Below are 21,242 nucleotides of genomic sequence, written 5' to 3' on the forward strand. Positions count from 1 at the left end.
TTGGTGACAAAGCCAGGGGCAGGGTCAAAGTGACCAGCCAATACCACAGCATGGAGGCAGTCAACTGGTTCATGACAAGAACTCGCGCTCTATAGGACAGCACTCAGAGCAGTCCCGTCCAATGACTCAGGCGGGCGGAGACTTTGGCCTCCAGCTCCCACCAGTTCTCCGGCCTGGATTCCTCGGCTGGGCAGAGGTGGACCCCCAGGTAGAACAAAGAACAACACAGCACGGGAAACAGGCCCTTTTCGGCCTAACGAGCCCACAGCGCCATTTTAACATGGTGAGTGCCCTCCTCTACCTATGACCTTTGTCTACGCCTATTGGGGAAGATTGAGGGAAGACTAATTTAGGGACAATTTGTTACACCAATCAGCCTAAGAGCACGTTTTTGGGGTGTGGGAGGAAACCGGAGCACCCAGAGAAAACCCACGCAATCACGGGGAGAATGTGCAAACTCCCGCAGACACTGGCCCAAATCCATGTATCTGCACAGCAAACAGTGATAGTCGCTGAGCTGTCATGTTGCCCATCAGATGGTCCAGTTTAAGCGTACACGAACGACGTGAAGCACTAGGCAACTCTCAGAGCAACATCCAAGAGCAGCCCTCGCACAACCCACCGCGTGTATGCCCCTTGTTGGACAACAAGGCGGACTGAATCACCTGTGAAGTAAAAGAAAAGACATCAATAAACATGCAAAACTTAGACAGACATTTACGGAATCCCCAGAAGCTCAGAAGTAAGACAAATGAGCCATGAAATATGTTGGAAGGTCTGTAGGAATCAGTTGATTCCCAGGGATGTCCCAAGGCTCTTGATCTTTATTTAGAACAGTCTCCTGTATCCCCCCATCTCTAGTCCACTCATGTGTCTATCTAAGTAAGCCTTAAACAACTCTAGCGTGCCTGCCTCCACCACCCTACTTGGCAGTGCATTCCAGGCCCCCACCACCCTCTGTGTGAAAAGCCTCCCTCTAACATCCAAATTATACCTCGCCCCCCCTCACCCTAAGCCCGTGGCCCCTCGTAATTTTTGTATCCAACCTAGGAAAAAGCTTACCTCTTTTCACTCTATCTATACCCTTCATAATCTTATACACCTCTATTAGATCTCCCCTCATTCTCCGCCTTTCTAAGGAGAACAGCCCCAATTTGCCCAATCTCTCCTCGTAACTCAGTCCTTCCATACCAGGCAGCATCCTGGTAAACCTCCTCTGCACCCTCTCCGGGGTCTGCACGTCCTTCCGGTAGTAAGGCGACCAGAACTGGACGCAGTACTCCAAATGCGGGCGAACCAACGTTTGCTGGTTCTGCTCCAGGTGAAAGGCCTGAGCTCCTCTGGAAGGGGTTCTGTCTCCCACGGACCGACCAGGAGTCTGGAACACTTGGCACAGTTGATCCTGGCAGAGGACGCAGCAGAGTACACCACCTGGCATTCTCGCATTCTCCACAGGTCAGCTGGGTCCGTGAACATGAGCACATCATTGCATAAGCCGACAGGAACACCCCTACATCCGTGCTGCGAAGAGCCAAACCCAACAACCTCCTCCGCAAGAGGCGCAGGAATGGCTCCACACATGTAAAATAGAGTTGGCCGGTCAAGGGGCCGGGGTGCCGTCAGGGAGCCGTTAACCTTACCTAGACACTCTGTGGCAGAGTACAGTAATCGGACCCAGGCAACAAAATGCGTCCCAAACCCAAATGCCCGCAGAGTTCCGAGTAAATACTCGTGCTCCACCCTGTCAAACACCTTCTCCTGATCAAGTGATAAGAAGGTGCTCGACATTCCAGCCCTCTGGGAATGGTGTATCAGGTCCCGAACTAGATGGAGGTTGTCATGAATCGACCTGCCCGGGACCGTATAGAACTGGTCAGGGTGGATCATGTGGTCCAGCACAGATCCAAGGCGTGAAAATAAATGCCCTGGAAAAGACCCCAAGTTGTTTCGTGATCATTTTAAAAGGTGGCAGATCCTTGAGAGGGGTAGGGGCTCTGGCTGCAACCATACCCGCACAGTGTCGCTGTCGCCATAGTCAAGAATGGGTGCTACGCCCATCCCAAAACTGCCCAGATGTACTGCAGGGTGTATTTGTCATGTCTTATCCATGTGGCGGAGTGAGGGGGAGATTTCAGGGAGGATTGGGTGAAGAGCCTCTCTGTCCTTTATAGTCGGGGGTGGAAATGCCGACGTTGTACTAGGGTAAACACAGTAAGAAGTCTCACAACACAAACTTAAAGTCCAACTGATTTATTTGGTAGCAAACGCCACTAGCTTTCGGGGCTCTGTCCCTTCGTCAGGTGAGTGGGGAGTTCTGATCACAAACAGAGCATATAAAGGCACACACTCAATTTACAGAATACTGATTAGAATGCGAGTCTTCATAGCTAATCAAGCCTTAAAGGTGCAGACAGTGAGAGTGGAGATAGCATTAAGCATAGGTTAAAGAGATGTGCATTGGGGCAGACAGTCGGTATGGACGACCCTGTTGATTGAAGGACCTATTGATGGCGCGTCTCGCCAGGCCCAGGAGCAGGTTCACGAGGAGGTCGCCACCCCGATCTGCCCCTCTCCGCACCATAGATTAGGAGCGTGGGACTGAAGTGCTAACAAAACATCAGTGAAAGGTGTTTGAGAAAACCAAAAAAGGTGTGCAGCCTATAACACAGGATGTAGACATTGTCCACGGATTCCACAAGGCCACAGAAGGGACAGTCCTGGGAGCCTGTGAACCAGAAAAAACTACGATTGTACAGCACTGCTGCATGCAACGTGCTCCACGTCAGGTCCCCAAGATAATTAGGGGAAATCCCTCCATAGAGACACCTCCACTAGAGAGCTCCACTGCCCCCAGCAAGCCAACCTCAGCCTGGCTGAAGTCATCACAGGTAACTACCACTAAAGTCATGCTAATTCCATTTTCCACCACTTGTTGATTGTCATAAAATCCCATCTAATCCTATAGGGAAGGAAATCTACTGTCCTTACCTAGGGCCTGATTTTACCATCAAGTTGTGTCCGTTTTCGGCCACAAAAACTTTGTAAAATCGAGCATGAAGCAAGTAACGCGATCCATGCCGGCCTTCGTGCTGCCAAGACCTGAAAATGGCCGCGATTGGGACTGTGCCCAAAATGGGTGCGATGGCAATTCAAATGCATTTGCGTGCATTTAAATTGACTTAATGGCCCAACTTTGGCACTTCCCCCTTTGCAAAGCGGCCTCCACGACACACGACAATGCAGAGTCGCTGAGCAGAGACTGTTAGCCAAGTTCCGCACACATGAGGATGGCCTCAACCAGGATCTTGGGTTCATGTCGCACTTTCTAACCCTCACGACCTGCCTAGACTTGCAAAATCTCACTAACGGTCCTGTCTGGAGACAATATACGTCTCTTTAAGCTGTGCTTAATGCTCTCTCTGCTCACATTGTCTGTACCTTTAAGACTTGATTACCTGTAAAGACTCACATTCCAATCGTTATTTTGTAAATTGAGTTTGTGTCTTTATATGCCCTGTTTGTGAATAGAACTCCCACTCACCTGACGAAGGGGCAGCACTCCGAAAGCTAGTGGCTTTTGCTTCCAAATAAACCTGTTGGACTTTAACCTAATGTTGTGAGACTACTTACTGGAATTATTTCAAGACATCCTGGTACTTGAATCCTTTCGCTATGAAGGCCAACATACCATTTGCCTCTTTTACTATCTACTGCACCTGCATGCTTACCTTCAGTGACTGTTATACAAGAACACCCAGTTCTTGTTGCATTTTCCTTTCTCCTAATTTATGGCTATTCACATAATTATATGAATTCCTATTTTGCTACCGAAATGAATAACTTTACATTTATCAAAATTATACTGCATTTGCCCTTCATTTGCCACTCACTCAGCTCGTCCAAAATCACACTAAAGGATTTCTGCATCCTCCTCCGGCTCACACTCCCATCCTGTCAACCTGGGTCTAGGTTCATTTTAGAATAGAGACATCAGGTCTGGAGCTGTTTGTCTGCCTGCATTTTTAATGAGATTTTACAGTTCTGGAAGGGAAGTCAAAAGAGGGTAGAATTAAAAGCTGTGCTGTTACCTAGCAACGGGATCAGAGTGGGAAACCCATAGAAACATAACAGCAGTTTTAGTTCTGTTAGATGTAGCATTCCACAGAGAGTGCCAAAACAGACAGGACATGAAAAGGAACAGAGAGAAGTTCAAAGCTAAAGAAGATGGTTCCAAAAACCAGTGAGGTCCCTAAGTCAAGCAACAAGCAAAGGGATTATGAATAGATCCTGGTAGATAAAATCAAGAATGAGGAGCAGAAGAAAGCTCCAAGTTTAAAGAGGAGAGTTGCAGGAAGCAGACTTAAAGCAAAAGAGACTTGTGAGAAGCCAGAAGATCTGAGGAGACAGCCAGTGGTGGCTGACTCCTTACTATGGGCTTGTGAAGCAGTAGTATTCTCTTAGTACTGATGAATATTTGAGAGAATGTATGGAAGGTGAAGCTTGAATACATGTGGTGATCTAAGGAAGAGGAATTTAGAAACATAGAAGATAGAAGAAGGCCATTTTGCCCTTCGAACCTGCTCCACCAGTCATCACAATCATGGCTAGTCATCCAACTCAATAGCCTAACCCTGCTTTCTCTGCGTAGCTTTTGATCCCATTCATCCCAAGTGCTATATCTAGTGGCCTCTTGAATGCATTCAATGTTTTGGCATCAAATACTTCCTATGGTAATGAATTCCACAGGCTCACCATTCCTTGAGTAAAAAAAATCTCCTCATCTCCGTCCTAAATGGTGTACTGTGAATCCTCAGACCTTCTGCTGCACAGGAGGTTTCTGTCCTCCCTGAGCTCACCTTAGGGCACCTGCGTGTTACGGTGTGACAGGTGTACCGCCCCAGTCAAAGTCCCCACCTGATGTGGAACACACCCACTATCGGGAACATCCTCCCTGCATCTACCCTGTTTAGGCCTGTTAGAATTTTATAAGTCTCTATGAGATCCCCCCTCATTTATCTGAATTCCAGTGAAAACAATCCTGACCTTGTCAGTATATACATCAGTCCCGCCATCCCTGGAATCAGTCTGGTAAACCTTCGCTGCACTTCCTCAAGAGCAATAACATCCTTCCTCAGAAAAGGAAACCAAAACTGCCCACAATACTCTAGCTGTGGCCTCACCAAGGTTCTGTATAATTGCAACAACACATCCCTGTTCCTGTACTCGAAACCTCTCACAATGAAGGCCATCATACCATTTGCCATCTTTACTGCCTGCTGCACCTGAATGCTTACCTTCAGTGACTGGTGCACAAGAACACCCAGTTCCCACTGCACACTCCCCTCTCCCAATTTATACCCATTCAGGTAGTAATCCACTTTCTTGTTTTTGCTTCCAAAGTGAATAACGTCACATTTATCCAAATTGTAGTGCATCTGCCATTGATTTGCCCACTCACCCAACCTAGGAAAGACGTAGAAGCTATTGAAAGGGTACAGAGGAGATTTACAAGGATGTTTCCTGGACTGGGAGGCATGCCTTATGAAGTTAGGTTGAGGGAGCTGGGTCTCTTTTCCCTGGAGAGAAGAAGGTTGAGAGGCGACCTGATAGAGGTTTATAAAATGTTGAGAAGAATGGATAGGGTGGATTCTCAGAGGCTATTTCCCCGGGTTGAAATGGTCGCTACGAGAGGACACAGATTTAAGGTGCGGGGAGGAAAGTACAGAAGTGATGTTAGGGGTAAGTTTTTCACTCAGAGGGTGGTGAGTGAGTGGAATCGACTGCCGTCAGTGGTGGTGGAGGCGAACTCGCTGGGGTCTTTTAAAAGACTTCTGGATGAGTATATGGGGTTTTATGGGATTGGGGGTTATAGATAGGTGTCGATGTGATCGGCGCAACTCGTGGGCCGAAGGGCCTGTTTGTGCTGTAGTGTTCTATGTTCTATGTTCTGTCCAGATCATGCTGAGGGATCTCTGCATCCTCATCACAGCTCAATCTCCCACCAATTTGGTATCATCTGCAAACTTTTGAGATGTTACATTTTGTTCCCTTGTCCAGATCATTAGTATAGATTGTGAATAGCTGAAGGTCCAAGGTCCAGCACTGATCCCTGTGGTACCTCACTAGTTACTGCCTGCCAATTTGAAAAGGACCCATTAATTCGTACTCTGTTTTCTCTCTGTCAACCAGTTTTCTATCCATCTCAATACACTTCCCCCAATCCCATACACTTTAATCTTGCACAAGAATCTTTTATGCAGGACTTTGTCAAATGCTTTCTGAAAGTCCAAATATATCACATCGATTGGCTCCCCCTTGTCAACTCTACTAGTTACATCTTCAAAGAATTCCAACAGATTTGTTAGGTATAATTTCTCCTTCATAAATCCGTGCTGACTGTCTGATCCTGCCACTACTTTCTACATGCTCTGCTATGAAGTCCTTGACAATGGATTTGAGAATTTTCCCCACTGCCGATATTAGGCTTGCTGGCCTATGATTCCCTGTTTTCTCTCTACCTCTTTTTGAATATTGGAACAACATTTGCTACCCTCCAAACTGCAGGGACTGTTCCAGAGTCTACGGAATCCTGGAAGATGACCACCAATGCATCCGCCATTTCTAGAGCCGCTTCTTTAAGTACTCTGAGATGTAGATTATCAGGACCTGGAGATTTATCTGTCTTCAATCTCATTAATTTTTCCAGCACCATTTTTCTCCTAATATTGATCTCCCTCAGTTCTTCCCTCTCACTAAATCTTGCGTTCTCCAACATTTCTTGTATCTGCTCTGTGTCCCCTTTTGTGAAGACAGAACCAAAGTATATATACAGTTGCTCAGCCATTTCTTTGACCCCTATTAAATATTCCCCCATTTCTGTTTGTAGGGGCCCAACATTTGTCTTCATCAAGAGAACAAGCCATCTTAGACAGGGTACTATGTAATGAGAAGGGAAACATTGCCACTGAAGACCCTTTGGGGATGAGCGATCATAAATGAGAGAACCCTTTTATCAAGATGGAGAGTGAAGTTGCTGATTTGGAGACTAGGGTGTTGAATCTTAACAAAGGAAACTATGAAGATATGAGCCATGAGTTGGCCTTGATAGATTGGGGAGAGTTACTTAAAGGGATGACAGTGGATAGGCAATGGCAAACATTCAAAGGAACGCATGGGGGAACTGCAGGAACTGTTTATTCCTCTTTCTCTTCACATATCTGTAGAAACTCTTAGTGTCAGTCTATGTTCCCTGCAAGTTACTCTTGTATTTTCCCCTTCTTAATCAATCCTTTGGTCCTCCTTTACTGAATTCTAAACTGCTCCCAATCCTCAGAGCTATTATTTTTCTTGGCCATCTGTATGCTTCTCCCTTGGATTGGAAACAATCTCTAATTTCCTTTGTAAACCATGGACTGGCCCTCTTACTCATTTCACTTTTGTGCCAAACAGGAATAAACAGTTCCCCCCATGCGTTCCTTTGAACGTTTGTTATTGCCTATCCATTGTCATCCCTTTAAGTAACTCTTCCCAATCTATCAAGGCCAACTCACAGCTCATATCTTCATAGTTTCCTTTATTAAGATTCAACACCCTAGTCTCCAAATCAGCAACTTCACTCTCCATCTTGCTAAAAGAATTCTATCATTTATGGTCGCTCATCCCCAAAGGGCCTCACACAATTAGATTGGCAATGATTCCCTTCTCATTACATAGTACTCAGTCTAAGATGGCTTGTTCTTTAATTGGTTCCTCCACATATTGGTCAAGAAAACCGTCCCACGTACACTCCAGGAATCCCCCCTCAATAGCATTGTGAGTAATTTGATTTGCCCAATCTATGTGCAGATTAACATTAGCCATGATCACTGATATTCCCTTATAGCATGCATCTCTAATTTCATGTTTAATGCCATTCCCAACATCACCACTGCAATTTGGAGGTCTACATATTGTGATAATTTCATCTTTAACCAGCAGTGTCACTCCACCACCTTATCCTTTATGCCTGTCCTTCCCAAATACTGAATACCCTGGGACATTCAGTTCTCATCCATGGTCACCCTACAGCCATGTCTCCTTAATCCCAATCATATTGTACCTGTTTACATTTATCTGCGCGATTAGTTCATCCACTTTATTGCAAATGCTCCACGCATTAAGGCACAGAGCCTTTAATCGTGTCGTCTTAACATTGTCTCACTCCCAATACTTTTCTCTGAAGCCTTGTTTGAACTTTGTTCTTGGTTTCCCTGCCTATCACTTTTCTTATTCCCTTTTCTACCTTTTGGTTTTGTCCTTGCTCCTTCCTTCTCCGACTCCTTACGTAAGTTCCCATCCCCTGGCATTTAGTTTAAACCCTCCCCAACAGTTCTAGCAAGCAGTCCCCATGCTGCCCAGATGCAACCCATCAATTTTTATAGATCCCATCCCCTCCAGAACTAGTCTGATGTCCCAGGAATCTAAAACTCTCCCCCAACACCATCACTTCAGCCACATATTCATCCAATATTTCCTGTCATTTCTACTCATGACTAGCACGTGGCACCAGTAATAATCCTGAGATCACTACCTTTGAAGTATGATTTCTTAACTTTCTTCCTGGCTCCCTGTATTTTGCTTTTAGGAACTCATCTCTTCTTTTACCTATGTTGTTTGTACCGATGTGTACCACGACCACTTGCTGTTCACCCTCCCCCTCCAAAATGTCTTGTACCTGCTCCAAGACATCGTTGATCCGAACACCAGGGAGGCAACATACTGTCCTGGAATCTTACTTGTGGCCACAGGAATGCATGTCTATTCCCCTTACAATTGAGTCTCCTATAACTATTGTACTGACGTACTTTTTACTCCTCCCCTCTGCAGCAAATCCAACCATGGTGCAATGAGTTTGACTGCTGCTGCTTTCCCCTGAGTGATCATTCCCCTCAACAGATATGTGTTTAGTATATGTGTTTTGCAGGGGAATGGTCACTGGAGATTCCCGTACTACCTGCCTACCTCTCTTGCTCTGTCTGGTGGTTACCTTTTCCCTTCTTGCCTGCGGAGTCTGAGCCTGCAGTGTGACCCTCTCCCCATATGTGCTATCAACAATACTCTCTGACTTGTAGATGCTCCACAGTGTCTCCAACCGCTGTTCTAGCTCTGAAACTCGAGCTTCCAGGAGCTGTAGCTGGAGACACTTCCTGCATGCATGCTGACCTGGGGGACTGGAACTGTCCCCAACCTATATGGAGCAAGAGGACCAAACCACGGCTTGGAGCTCTCCTGTCACGTCTTATCCTTATAAGTTAAACTTTTGAAAGATATTTTATTTCAGATTATATCCAATTCTCTAGGGCCTTTCTTTGTTGCTTCTTGTTACTACCGAATTTCACCTTTACAAACTATAAACCATGGAAATTACACGGAAACACTATTGCAGCGTACAACAACAACTACAATGCCAAGAGAAAATAAAACTATTTACCACTCACCAGACAATCACTTACCTACTGGCTGTGACAGCATGGTTCAATTCCCTTCTACCTCTCAATTGCCCTCGAGTCTCCCTCACAGGTCCGCCTCACTGTTCCTCTCAAAGATGAGCACCTCTGTACCCTCAGCACCAAATTCCCATTCAACTCCAAGTTTCCAGTACTCTCACTTTGGCTGAAATCTCACTCTGGCTGACCGGTTGTGCATAAGTTCACTGGTCAGAAGGAGAGACTGAAACACTGGAGGTGGATCCTTGTTGAAGATGTCCAAGTGAAAGTGTAATTTGGGAGGACATTCCAAAGTGAATTCTTCAAAAGGGGAGATTGGAAACTCAAGTTAAAAGACAGAGCTTTTGTGAGACTAATTGGATCAATGTGTGACCAACATTTAGAGGGAGTTGATGAGAGATCCATAGCATCTATTAGGGGTGGTATCTGTAACTTGGTTTCGGAGTGTGGGGTGTCTAGTCACAGGCCGTCCTTTGGTTTACTGGAATATTTACTCACTGTGAACGTTAGCATGTAAGATAAATTTTGCAACTTGTTTTATCCTTACAAATATGTGTATATATGTTAAGACATAGTTTTCGATGAAGGAGTGGTGTAATATAGTTAATCTTTTCCTGGTTAAGTGCTTTATTCTTAAAGGTTCATCAGCAGTCTCTGTGACTCAGTTCAGTAACTGCCTCTGCGTTTCTAAATTTAAAAAAAGTTAGGATCTATCAAACTGGGTTCCACCCTGGAATCTGATTTGTCCAGTAGCAACACCAGCTGGGATTGTAACAACTTTATAAGATTCCTTAATTTGTCACTTAATTTAACAGAAGTCATTTTTAAGTTTTAGTGTTGATTTGTGGAAATTTCTACATTATACATATAGAAATTTTTAGCTTTTAATCCATTTTCCAGACGTCGCTGGATTCCGGGGAAGTGCCGGATGATTGGAAAACGGCTAATGTTACGCCGTTGTTTAAGAAGGGTGCCAGGCAAAAGGTGGGGAATTATAGGCCGGTTAGTTTAACGTCTGTGGTAGGTAAAATGTTAGAATCTGTCATTAAGGACGAAATTGCGAGGCATCTTGAAGGGAATTGCTTGATAGTAAAAAGTCTGACAACACCAGGTTTTAGTCCAACCTATTTATTTGATAATATACTCACAAGCTTTCGAGGGACACCCTCTTCTTCAGGTGAATGGAGAGTTCTGGCCTCAGACAGAGCATATAAAGCACAGACAGTTTAGAGATTACTGATTAGAATGCGAATCTTTACACCTAACCTGCTGTTCAAGACCTGAAGTGGCTGATAATGTGAGTGGAAGGAGCACTGATCACAGTTTAAAGAGATGTGTATTGTCTCCAGACAGTACAGTAAGTGAGGTTTTGCAAACCCAGGCAAGTCACGGGGGTTACAGATAGTGCGACATGAACCCAAGATCCCTGTTAAGACCGTCCTCATGTGTGCGGAACTTGGCTATCAGTCTCTGTTCAGCGACTCTGCGCTGTCGTGTGTCATGAAGGCCACCTTGGAGAATGCTTACCCGAAGGTCAGAGGCTGAATGCCCGTGACCACTGAAGTGTTCGCCAACAGGAAGGGAACAGTCTTGCCTGGTGACTGTCGAGCGATGTTCATTCATCCGTTGTCGTAGCGTCTGCATGGTCTCCCCAATGTACCATGCTTCGGGACATCCTTTCTTGCAACGTATCAGGTAGACAATGTTGGCCGAGTTGCAAGAGTATTTACCATGTACCTGATGGACGGTATTCTCACGTGTGATGATGGTATCCATGTCGATGATCGGGCATGTCTTGCAGAGGTTGCTGTGGCAGGGTTGTGTGGTATTGTGGTCACTGTTCTCCTGAAGGCTGGGTAGTTTGCTGCGAACAATGGTCTGTTTGAGGTTGTGTGGTTGTCTGAAAGCAAGAAGTGGGGGTGTGGGGATGGCCCTGGCGAGATGTTCGTCTTCATCAATGATATGTTGAAGACTCCGGAGAAGATGTCGTAGCTTCTCCGCTCCGGGGAAGTACTGGACGACGAAGGGTACTCTGTCCACTGTGTCCTGTGTTTGCCTTCTGAGGAGATCGGTGCGGTTTTTCGCTTCGTCGTCCAGTACTTCCCCGGAGCGGAGAAGCTACGACATCTTCTCCGGAGTCTTCAACATATCATTGATGAAGACGAACATCTCGCCAGGGCCATCCCCACACCCCCACTTCTTGCTTTCAGACCACCACACAACCTCAAACAGACCATTGTTCGCAGCAAACTACCCAGCCTTCAGGAGAACAGTGACCACAATACCACACAACCCTGCCACAGCAACCTCTGCAAGACATGCCGGATCATCGACATGGATACCATCATCACACGTGAGAATACCGTCCATCAGGTACATGGTAAATACTCTTGCAACTCGGCCAACATTGTCTACCTGATACGTTGCAAGAAAGGATGTCCCGAAGCATGGTACATTGGGGAGACCATGCAGACGCTACGACAACGGATGAATGAACATCGCTCGACAGTCACCAGGCAAGACTGTTCCCTTCCTGTTGGCGAACACTTCAGTGGTCACGGGCATTCAGCCTCTGACCTTCGGGTAAGCATTCTCCAAGGCGGCCTTCATGACACACGACAGCGCAGAGTCGCTGAACAGAGACTGATAGCCAAGTTCCGCACACATGAGGACGGTCTTAACAGGGATCTTGGGTTCATGTCGCACTATCTGTAACCCCCGTGACTTGCCTGGGTTTGCAAAACCTCACTTACTGTACTGTCTGGAGACAATACACATCTCTTTAAACTGTGATCAGTGCTCCTTCCACTCACATTATCAGCCACTTCAGGTCTTGAACAGCAAGTTAGGTGTAAAGATTCGCATTCTAATCAGTAATCTCTAAACTGTCTGTGCTTTATATGCTCTGTCTGAGGCCAGAACTCTCCATTCACCTGAAGAAGAGGGTGTCCCTCGAAAGCTTGTGAGTATATTATCAAATAAATAGGTTGGACTAAAACCTGGTGTTGTCAGACTTTTTACTGTGTTTACGCCAGTCCAACGCCGGCATACCCACATCATAATTGCTTGATAGAGCAGACGCAGCACGGTTTCATTAAAGGGAAGTCGTGTCTGACAAATTTACTGGAGTTCTATGAGGATGTGTCTAGGGCGGTGGATAGAGGAGAGCCGGTGGATGTGGTCTTTCTAGATTTTCAGAAGGCGTTTGACAAAGTACCTCACAAGAGGTTATTGCAGAAGGTCGAGGGACATGGAGTTGGGGGTAGGGTGTTAGCGTGGATAAAGGATTGGTTGTCAAATAGGAGGCAGAGAGTGGGGGTCAACGGGTGCTATTCGGATTGGCGGATGGTGACTAGTGGAGTGCCCCAGGGGTCGGTGCTGGGGCCTCAGCTTTTTACCATTTATATAGATGATCTGGAGGAGGGAACCGAGTATAGGGTGTCGAAATTTGCTGATGACACCAAGATTGGGGGAACAGCAAATTGTGCGGAGGGTGTGGAGAGTCTGCAGAAGGTTCTAGATAGGCTGGGCGAATGGGCCAGGAAATGGCAAATGGAATTTAATGTTGGCAAGTGTGAGGTGGTCCACTTTGGTGGGAAGAATGGTAGGAAGGACTATTACTTCCATGGCGAAAAACTGCAGCAGGCGACGGTGCAGAGAGACCTCGGGGTCCTTGTGCATGAGTCGCAAAAACCCAGCTTGCAGGTGCAGCAGGTGGTCAGGAAGGTGAATGGGATGCTGGCCTTCATCGCGAGGGGGATTGAATATAAAAGTAGGGAGGTCTTGCTGCAGCTGTATAGGGCATTGGTGAGGCCGCAGCTGGAGTACTGTGTGCATTTTTGGGCGCCACACCTGCGCAAAGATATTTTGGCCTTGGAGGGAGTGCAGAGGAGGTTTACTAGGCTGATACCGGAGTTGAGGGGGTTGAGCTATGAGGAGAGGCTGAATAAACTGGGCTTGTACTCGTTAGAGTTTAGAAGAATGAGGGGAGATCTCATTGAGACGTATAAGATGATGAATGGGATGGATAGGATAGAGGTGGAGAGACTCTTCCCGCTCAAAAAAGACAGTAGGACTAGGGGGCACAGCCTCAAGATAAAGCGGGGGGTGGTTTAGAACGGAGTTGAGGAGGAACTTCTTCACTCAAAGGGTGGTGAATCTCTGGAATTCTCTGCCCGTTGAAGTGGTGGAGGCTGCCTCGCTAAATATTTTTAAGACGCGGGTTGATGGGTTTTTGATAAGAGGAGGGGATTAAGGGTTATGGGGAGAGGGCGGGAAAGTGGAACTGAGCAGCGACAGATTAGCCATGATCTTATTGAATGGCGGGGCAGGCTCGAAGGGCTAGATGGCCTACTCCTGCTCCTATTTCTTATGTTCTTATGTTTCTTAAAATTTAGAAACACACTTAGATTTTAAGTTAGCATGAACTAACAGCTGTAATGAAACTTGACTTGTCTTACTTTTTGTTTTTATCCAGGAAATCTTTGGCTTACAGGGCACGGGAGCTGCTGACTAAACTGAAAGCTGCAGGTGTTGGGGATAGGCCAGTGGTGTGGATAGCACATAGTATGGGAGGTAAGAACTTTACAAAAGCAGACAGTTTCCCATCTGTCTCTTTTCTATGATTGCCACTTGATGGAAAATATTTCTGTACCTGCATTAGAACCCACTTAATTATATTATTTGGAGTAATATACCACATTTAGGAGGTCATTTGCTACAACACAAGTGCTATTTCTGTGGTGAAGCTTTTCCATTAATTCCATTTCTCTTCTCTTTCCCCATGGCTTCATATTTATTTTTCTATTCAAATCTTACCCAATTCTATCCTGGATGCTACTTTTGAATATACTTCCACCATAGTTTCAGGCAGTGCATTCCAGATCACAGTACTTTGCTGTGTAGAAATTGTTTCCTTATGTCACTTCTGATTCATTTGGCAATCATCTAAAATCTATGTTCTGCCACTGGACGTGGTTTTCTCAAAATCATTTATTAAACCTTTTAATCTCTCTATTCTACTCTAGGAGAACAATCCTGGCTTCTCTAATTCTTCTGCATAACTTAGGAAAGTAAGAACAGGAGTAGACCACTTAGCCCTTCAGGCCAGTTCCATATTATGGCTGATTTGTGAGCTAACTTGACAAGCCTTTGCCCCATATCCCAAAAGATCTCGAAATGAACCATTAAAGCACATTAAACCTGGCACATATGCAAAAGGTTTTCTTCTGGTGAACTCTTGAGCATTCACTTGATATTTGTCATCCAACTCATACCACCAAGACAGACAAAACCGCATTTGTTGTTTCATCTGCAGAGAAATACATTAGTTCCCTAGACTCAGTGCAGAATTCTCCTCAAGAAAACAGTGAGATTTCTGTTGTAAAGGTCAGTTCAATTCAGTTTGCAATTCAACCACACCTGAAAATGTTTTTGCAGTCTGGAGAGATACTCATTAAATTCACCTTTTTTTTTTGGAGTGGAAACATAAGAACATAAGAACATAAGAAATAGGAGCAGGAGTAGGCCATCTAGCCCTTCGAGCCTGCCCCGCCATTCAATAAGATCATGGCTGATCTGTCGTGGCTCAGTTCCACTTTCCCGCCCTCTCCCCATAACCCTTAATCCCTTCTCTTATCAAAAACCCATCAACCCGCTTCTTAAAAATATTTAGCGAGGCAGCCTCCACCACTTCAACGGGCAGAGAATTCCAGAGATTCACCACCCTTTGAGTGAAGAAGTTCCTCCTCAACTCCGTTCTAAACCGCCTCCCCTTTATCTTGAGGCTGTGCCCCCTAGTCCTACTGTCTTTTTTGAGCGGGAAGAGTCTCTCCACCTCTATCCTATCCATCCCATTCATCATCTTATACGTCTCAATGAGATCTCCCCTCATTCTTCTAAACTCTAACGAGTACAAGCCTAGTTTATTCAGCCTCTCCTCATAGCTCAATCCCCTCAACTCCGGTATCAGCCTAGTAAACCTCCTCTGCACTCCCTCCAGGGCCAAAATATCCTTGCGCAGGTGCGGCGCCCAAAACTGCACACAGTACTCCAGCTGCGGCCTCACCAATGCCCTATACAGCTGCAGCAAGACCTCCCTACTTTTATATTCAATCCCCCTCGCTATGAAGGCCAGCATCCCATTCGCCTTCCTGACCACCTGCTGCACCTGCAAGCTGGGTTTTTGCGATTCATGCACAAGGACCCCGAGGTCCCTCTGCACCGTCGCCTGCTGCAGTTTTTCGCCACGTAAGTAATAGTCCTTCCTACCATTCTTCCTACCAAAGTAGGAAGCTAAAGCACAAACAAGGCCAGCTCCTCATAAAAGGGTGCCCAGATCTCCAGTCAACCCAACAGAACCTCACTCCCTGTCTTGCTAACTAAGACCTCACCTCCTTTCACTCCCTGGCACTAGACCACCACCACTCACTGATATCAGTACCTCTTCCTCTCTAGTGAGTGATACTCTGCTATGGGATCACCAAAGCCCCTGCAATTGAGGTGCCCCGCTCTTGGGGGCCCCCCCTTCAGAAGCCCCAAATGCCCCCCCCTCCCCCCCGTTGACCCCCATGGGCCCCCATTCAACCTTCCCCCCCTTGGCACTACAAACTTGGTGCAATGGCAATGGCATCCTGGCACTGCTTCCTGTACCATGGCAGTGTGAGGGCACTACACAGCTACTTGGATGCATCAATGGCCTCTGAACCCCCCAGGGTGGCCATTACGCCTGCTCTCTATTTGTGAAGACGAGTGCAGATTCATGCCAGGTTTCACTGCCCTCCAGAATCGGAGCTCCCAGGACAGGAAGAATCCAGTTTTAAAGCGATAAAGCATATTTAAATGGGGAGTAAATATGCCCTCACTGGAGACGATCTGTGCTTGGGCCATGTGGGGCAAGAGAATCCAACCCTCAGTCTCTCAGTAGCCTTAGAACCATAGCAATGCGATGAGAGAAACGATGGCGCTGGGGTGCGAGGAAGCATGATCTACAGGTGTCACAATAGACATACCTGGAGTGCAGTTGCAAAGAGAGAACTTCAAAACTCCAACTGGAAGGGGTTATTTTTAGATTCCTTTCTGCCGGTTGGAATTTACTATGTGTGCTTAGCAGGGGAGGGGCTGTGGGTTTCAGCTCTGTCTTTTTTCACCCAAGAAAAGGCAAATTAAAGTGGGAAGCAGGAGCCACTGAGCTCCTGCTGCAAATTGCAAGCTGGTACTTCTACTTTTGGATTTTTTTTTCACAGCTAGAGCTCTGTGAGAGGCATGTTGGAAGTTGCAGTTCAGCCTGGAACCATCTAGTAGTTTTTTCACTCAGTCAGGTGTGAATTGGTTTAGGGTGGGGGGTAACCCAGAGAAGAACTCCTGTGTCATAAAAACTGCAGGTGTCAGATCAACCTGGGGACACTGTGCAGTTTATTTTTTCAGCTAAGGGTGAATTAAAGCAAGGGAGAAGAGTTGCAACCTGCAGCTCGGCTGGGAACCCTTTGCTGCTTCTGTTCACCCAGTTAAGGGTGAAGTAAGGTGAAAAGCAATCCAAGTAAAAACTCTGGTAGATCAAACAGCGAGACAGCTTGATATGTGGATCATGAAATACTGCCCCAGGCTGGAGGAAATGGATGAGCCCATGGATGCTGGAACAGGCAAAATGGCAGGAGGCAAACCAAAATGGAAGAGTGGGATCACAGGGGCAGAGGGGATTGTTTCCCCACCACATTCTCCTGGAGGGGTTCCTGAAGAGAGATGCTGAGCGAAAGGACAGGGGAGGCTATTATGGATGCCACGCAAAGATTGGACAGTAAGTTGGACCAGATGACCACTGAGTTGCAGGCCAAGATAAACGAGCTGAGAGAGGAGCTCGGATCACCTGTAAAATCTCTCCAAGGTGTCACCATCGCCCATGAGAACTGCTTGAAGGAGCTTTGAGGACTTGGAAGCATTTAGTGGAAACACTATCTCCGAGCTGATGAGCCAAATTACTCATTTGACATCGGAGGTTAAGTCCTTAAGGGAGAAATGTGATGACATGGAAGGACGTCAAAGATGAAATAACATCCATCTGATAGGCCTTCTGGAGGGAATCAAGGACTCAAGTATCACAGACTTTGTCGCCTGGTATTGAGAATGTGCTGGAACTTGAGGATGAGCCCCTTCTGGATCACGCACACCAAGTGTTACGGGCAAAGCCCAGATCGGGAGAAGCTCTTCAGCCCATTACGAAACAGAATCCTGCGGCAAGCAGCACAGGCTACCACTCTGAGGTACCAAGAAAATAAGCTGTTGATATTTCTAGATTTTACCCTGGCGGGAACAAGGAGAAAGGCGGCCTTCACCGATGGCAAATTACTTCTGTGGACTGTCCTAGGGTCAGGTTTGGGCTTCGCTTTCCAGCCAGCTTGCAGATTACTCTCAAAATTGGAATCAAGCACAAAGTACGTGGATCTATTGTTGGCGATGAAATTTGTGAAGCAGACTTTTAAATTGGGAGACCGCACGGCGGATGTAAACCGATATTCGTTTTTTATGAACCTGCATGCTTTACCCGGATCGAATTGTCGGCCAGGAAAGGGTAATGGATTTGCAACAGTTAGCCTAAGTGTTAAGTGTTTGATATTTCCACAAACCTTTACAGGTTGTAGCACCTGTGACCATGATGAGAATGAAGGTGGAGATCGTGTTCCACGCAGAGTGCTGTGAAGGCGCCGTGATAAGGAAGTGTTGGAGGCACAGGTACCCTGTTTAGGAAGGCGCATGCAGGGGGAGGAGGGATGCTGTGTTTGCGGGTTTGGTCTGTGTGGGTGTTTTTGTGTCTTCTTTGCTATATCTTTTTCTCTCTGTGGGTGTGGTTTGGCCTCTTTCAAGCCCATCCTTCCTTCCTCATGGTTGGTTCCCTGTGGGGGGTGGGGCCCTGGGATTGGCATCTGCAAATGTCAGCGGTTGGGGGGAGACTCCCCAGTGAAGTGGGATATCAGGCTACTGTTAGGAATGTGGGATGCTGGCTAGGCTGCCTTTATGCTCTGACCTTGGAGTGATCAAGTTCACTAGCCGGAATGTCTGGTTGAACGTGTTAAGATATTTCAGCATCTTCGACAACTGGGTACCCAAATTGCATTCTTCCAAGAGATCCACCTCAGGCCAGTGGATTATTTTAGACTCCGTAGAGGATGGGGGTGGTGTCAATGCTTTCACTCAACTTTTCACACCAAGGTACGGGGGGTGCAATCCTTATCCACAAGTCTTTACCCTAGTAGTAACCAATGTCATTTCTGACTCAAATGGCTGATACGTCATTGTCATGACGTATCCTGGTGTTAGCCAATGTATATGCCCCAAACTGGGACTCCGAAAACTTTTTCCGATCGTTTTATGCACTACTTCCAGATTTGAATTCACATCGTTTGACACTGGGCAGAGATTTCAACTGTTGGATCCTGCCCTGGACAGCTCCTTCTCCAGGACTGCTGTATCTTCCAAGTCAGTAGAAATTATTAAATCATTTCTCACGCGATACGCGGTGTCAGACCCATGGAGGTTTCTTAACCCAACTAATGGGAATATTTTTTTTCACCTGTCCACTGAACATATTCACGTATGGATTATTTTGTGGTAGATAATAAGTTGCTTCTGACTTTGTGTTCATGCTCATATGAAACTATTGTAATCTTGGACCATGTTCCCTTGACAATGGCCTTGGTAGTGGGGAGGAGGGTGGGCCTCCATACGCCTTGGCAATTCAATACTTGTCTGCTCTCTGATGGTGAATTTGTTAGATTTCCGTTAACCCAGATCAATGATTTCTTAGAGTTTAATGATGCTTCGGAAGTCTCGAAGCAACTTATGGAAGAGATTGAAGGCTTATTTAAGGGGCCAAATCTTATCTTATTCGGCACACAAGGCAAAGCAGAGAGGCAGGAGGTTATCAGAATTGCTGGAGCGTATCGCCTAAGTTGATGCCATGTACACTGTGGGCCTGTCACCAGAGATATATAAGGAAAGTTGACTACTACAAGCGGAGTTTGAGACCTTGTTCCTCAAGTCAAGCAGAAGAGATGCTGTTCAAATCTAAATATAAACATGGGGACAAGGCAAGCAAGCTACTAGCTCATCAGTTATGCCAGTTCTCCACCAAAAGTCTAATACCACAAATGGAGACTGCAAATGAGGTCTCTACTGATCTACAGCGAGTAAATGAACTGTTTAGGGGCTTTTACTCAACCCTCTATAGTTTGGAGATTACCGCCAATGAGGTGGACTTTCAGGAGTTCTTTGGGGCACTGACTCTTCCCTTGGTGGACAGGGGAGAGGCAGGGCACTTGGAGAAACAAATTGACATTAAAGCAATTGTTAGGACAGCCATAACTTTGTCGAGTGGGAAATGTCCGGCACCAGATGGCTACCACATCGAATTCTACAAAAAATTTATGGATAGATTGGCTCCCCTGCTACTCAGCATGACCAATGAATCATATGAGAACTGCCCTCTCCCACAGACTTTGCGGCAAGCAACAATTTCGCTTATCCATGGATAGAATATGGACCTGCAAATCTGAAGCTTCTATAAACTGATTTTGTTGCTGAATGTGGATCTCAAACTGATCTCTAAGATTCTGGCCATTTGCTTGGAGAACATTCTGCCCTGTATCATATTGCCTGAGCAGACTGGGTTCATTAAAAATGATGAGCTTGAATATTCGGCAGCTGTTTAACATTATGCCTGCCACCTCCAAACTATCACAGATGTTGATCTCGCTGAATGCTGAAAAAGCATTTGATCGGGTGAACAAAGAACAAAGAAAATTACGGCATAGGAACAGGCCCTTCAGCCCTCCAAGCAACCAAACGTGCTGCCCGACTGAACTAAAACCCCCTATCCTTCCAGGGACCATATCCTTCTATTCACATCCTATTCATGTATTTGTCAAGACGCCCCTTAAAAGTCACTATCGTATCCGTTTCCACTACGTCCTCCGGCAACGAGTTCCAGGCACCCACTCCTCTCTGTGTAAAAAATCTGTCTCGTACATCTCCTTTACACCTTGTCCCTCTCACCTTAAACCTGTGCCCCTAGTAATTGATTCTTCCACTCTGGGAAAAGCTTCTGACTATCCACTCTGTCCATGCCTCTCATAATCTTGTAGACTTCTATCAGCCCCTCAACCTCTGTCACTCCAGTGAGAACAAACGAAGTTTCCCTTGGTTGGATGGAGTGGGATTATTTATTTTATGCTCTCGGGAGGTTTGGGTTCGGCTCAAAACTCATCTCCTGGATCAAAATACTTTGATCTGCCCCTCTAGCCTCAGTCCGGACAAGCATTGTGGATTCAGCTTTTTTCTCTTTGTCCCTGGGCACTAGGAAAAGATGCCCTCTCTGCCCCCTGTTATTTGCCACTGCTATTGAACCTCTTTGCAACAGCAAATGAGTGATGGGAATTGGTCAGGAGGAAATCGAGCAGAGGGTATCATTATATGCTGCTGACTTATTATTGTATGTCAGCAACCTGTCCAACTTGATACCCGAAGTCTTATCTATACTAGAGAGGTTTGGTCATGTTTCGGGATACAAGCTTAATTTGAATAAGAGTAAGCTCCTTTCTTTGAAGGCTGTGGCTCGTAGCCTTTCGCTCCACACCCTACCTTTCAAGATTGTCATTCGGCAGTTTACTTATTTGGGAATACAAGTGACTAGCAAATTTAATGGGCTCTTTGGAGCTAACTGTATTCCACTCATGGGGCAGACGGACCAGGACCTCAAATGTTGGT

General features: G+C 46.2%; 1 protein-coding gene across 6 annotated transcripts in view; it reads left to right on the forward strand.

Annotated features, from left to right (window-relative positions):
• serac1 (serine active site containing 1) overlaps positions 1-21,242 on the forward strand; it is a 204,481-nt gene that overhangs the window by 126,931 nt on the left and 56,308 nt on the right. For all 6 annotated transcript variants that reach the window (XM_080200300.1, XM_080200302.1, XM_080200304.1 and 3 more), the window contains one exon: positions 13,963-14,060. In XM_080200300.1, coding sequence (XP_080056426.1) covers positions 13,963-14,060 — 98 coding nt within the window. The remainder of the gene's footprint in view (positions 1-13,962; positions 14,061-21,242) is intronic.

The sequence above is a fragment of the Carcharhinus amblyrhynchos genome, chromosome 12, assembly GCF_965287045.1.
Source record: "Carcharhinus amblyrhynchos chromosome 12, sCarAmb.v2.hapA, whole genome shotgun sequence".
Taxonomy (NCBI): domain Eukaryota; kingdom Metazoa; phylum Chordata; class Chondrichthyes; order Carcharhiniformes; family Carcharhinidae; genus Carcharhinus; species Carcharhinus amblyrhynchos.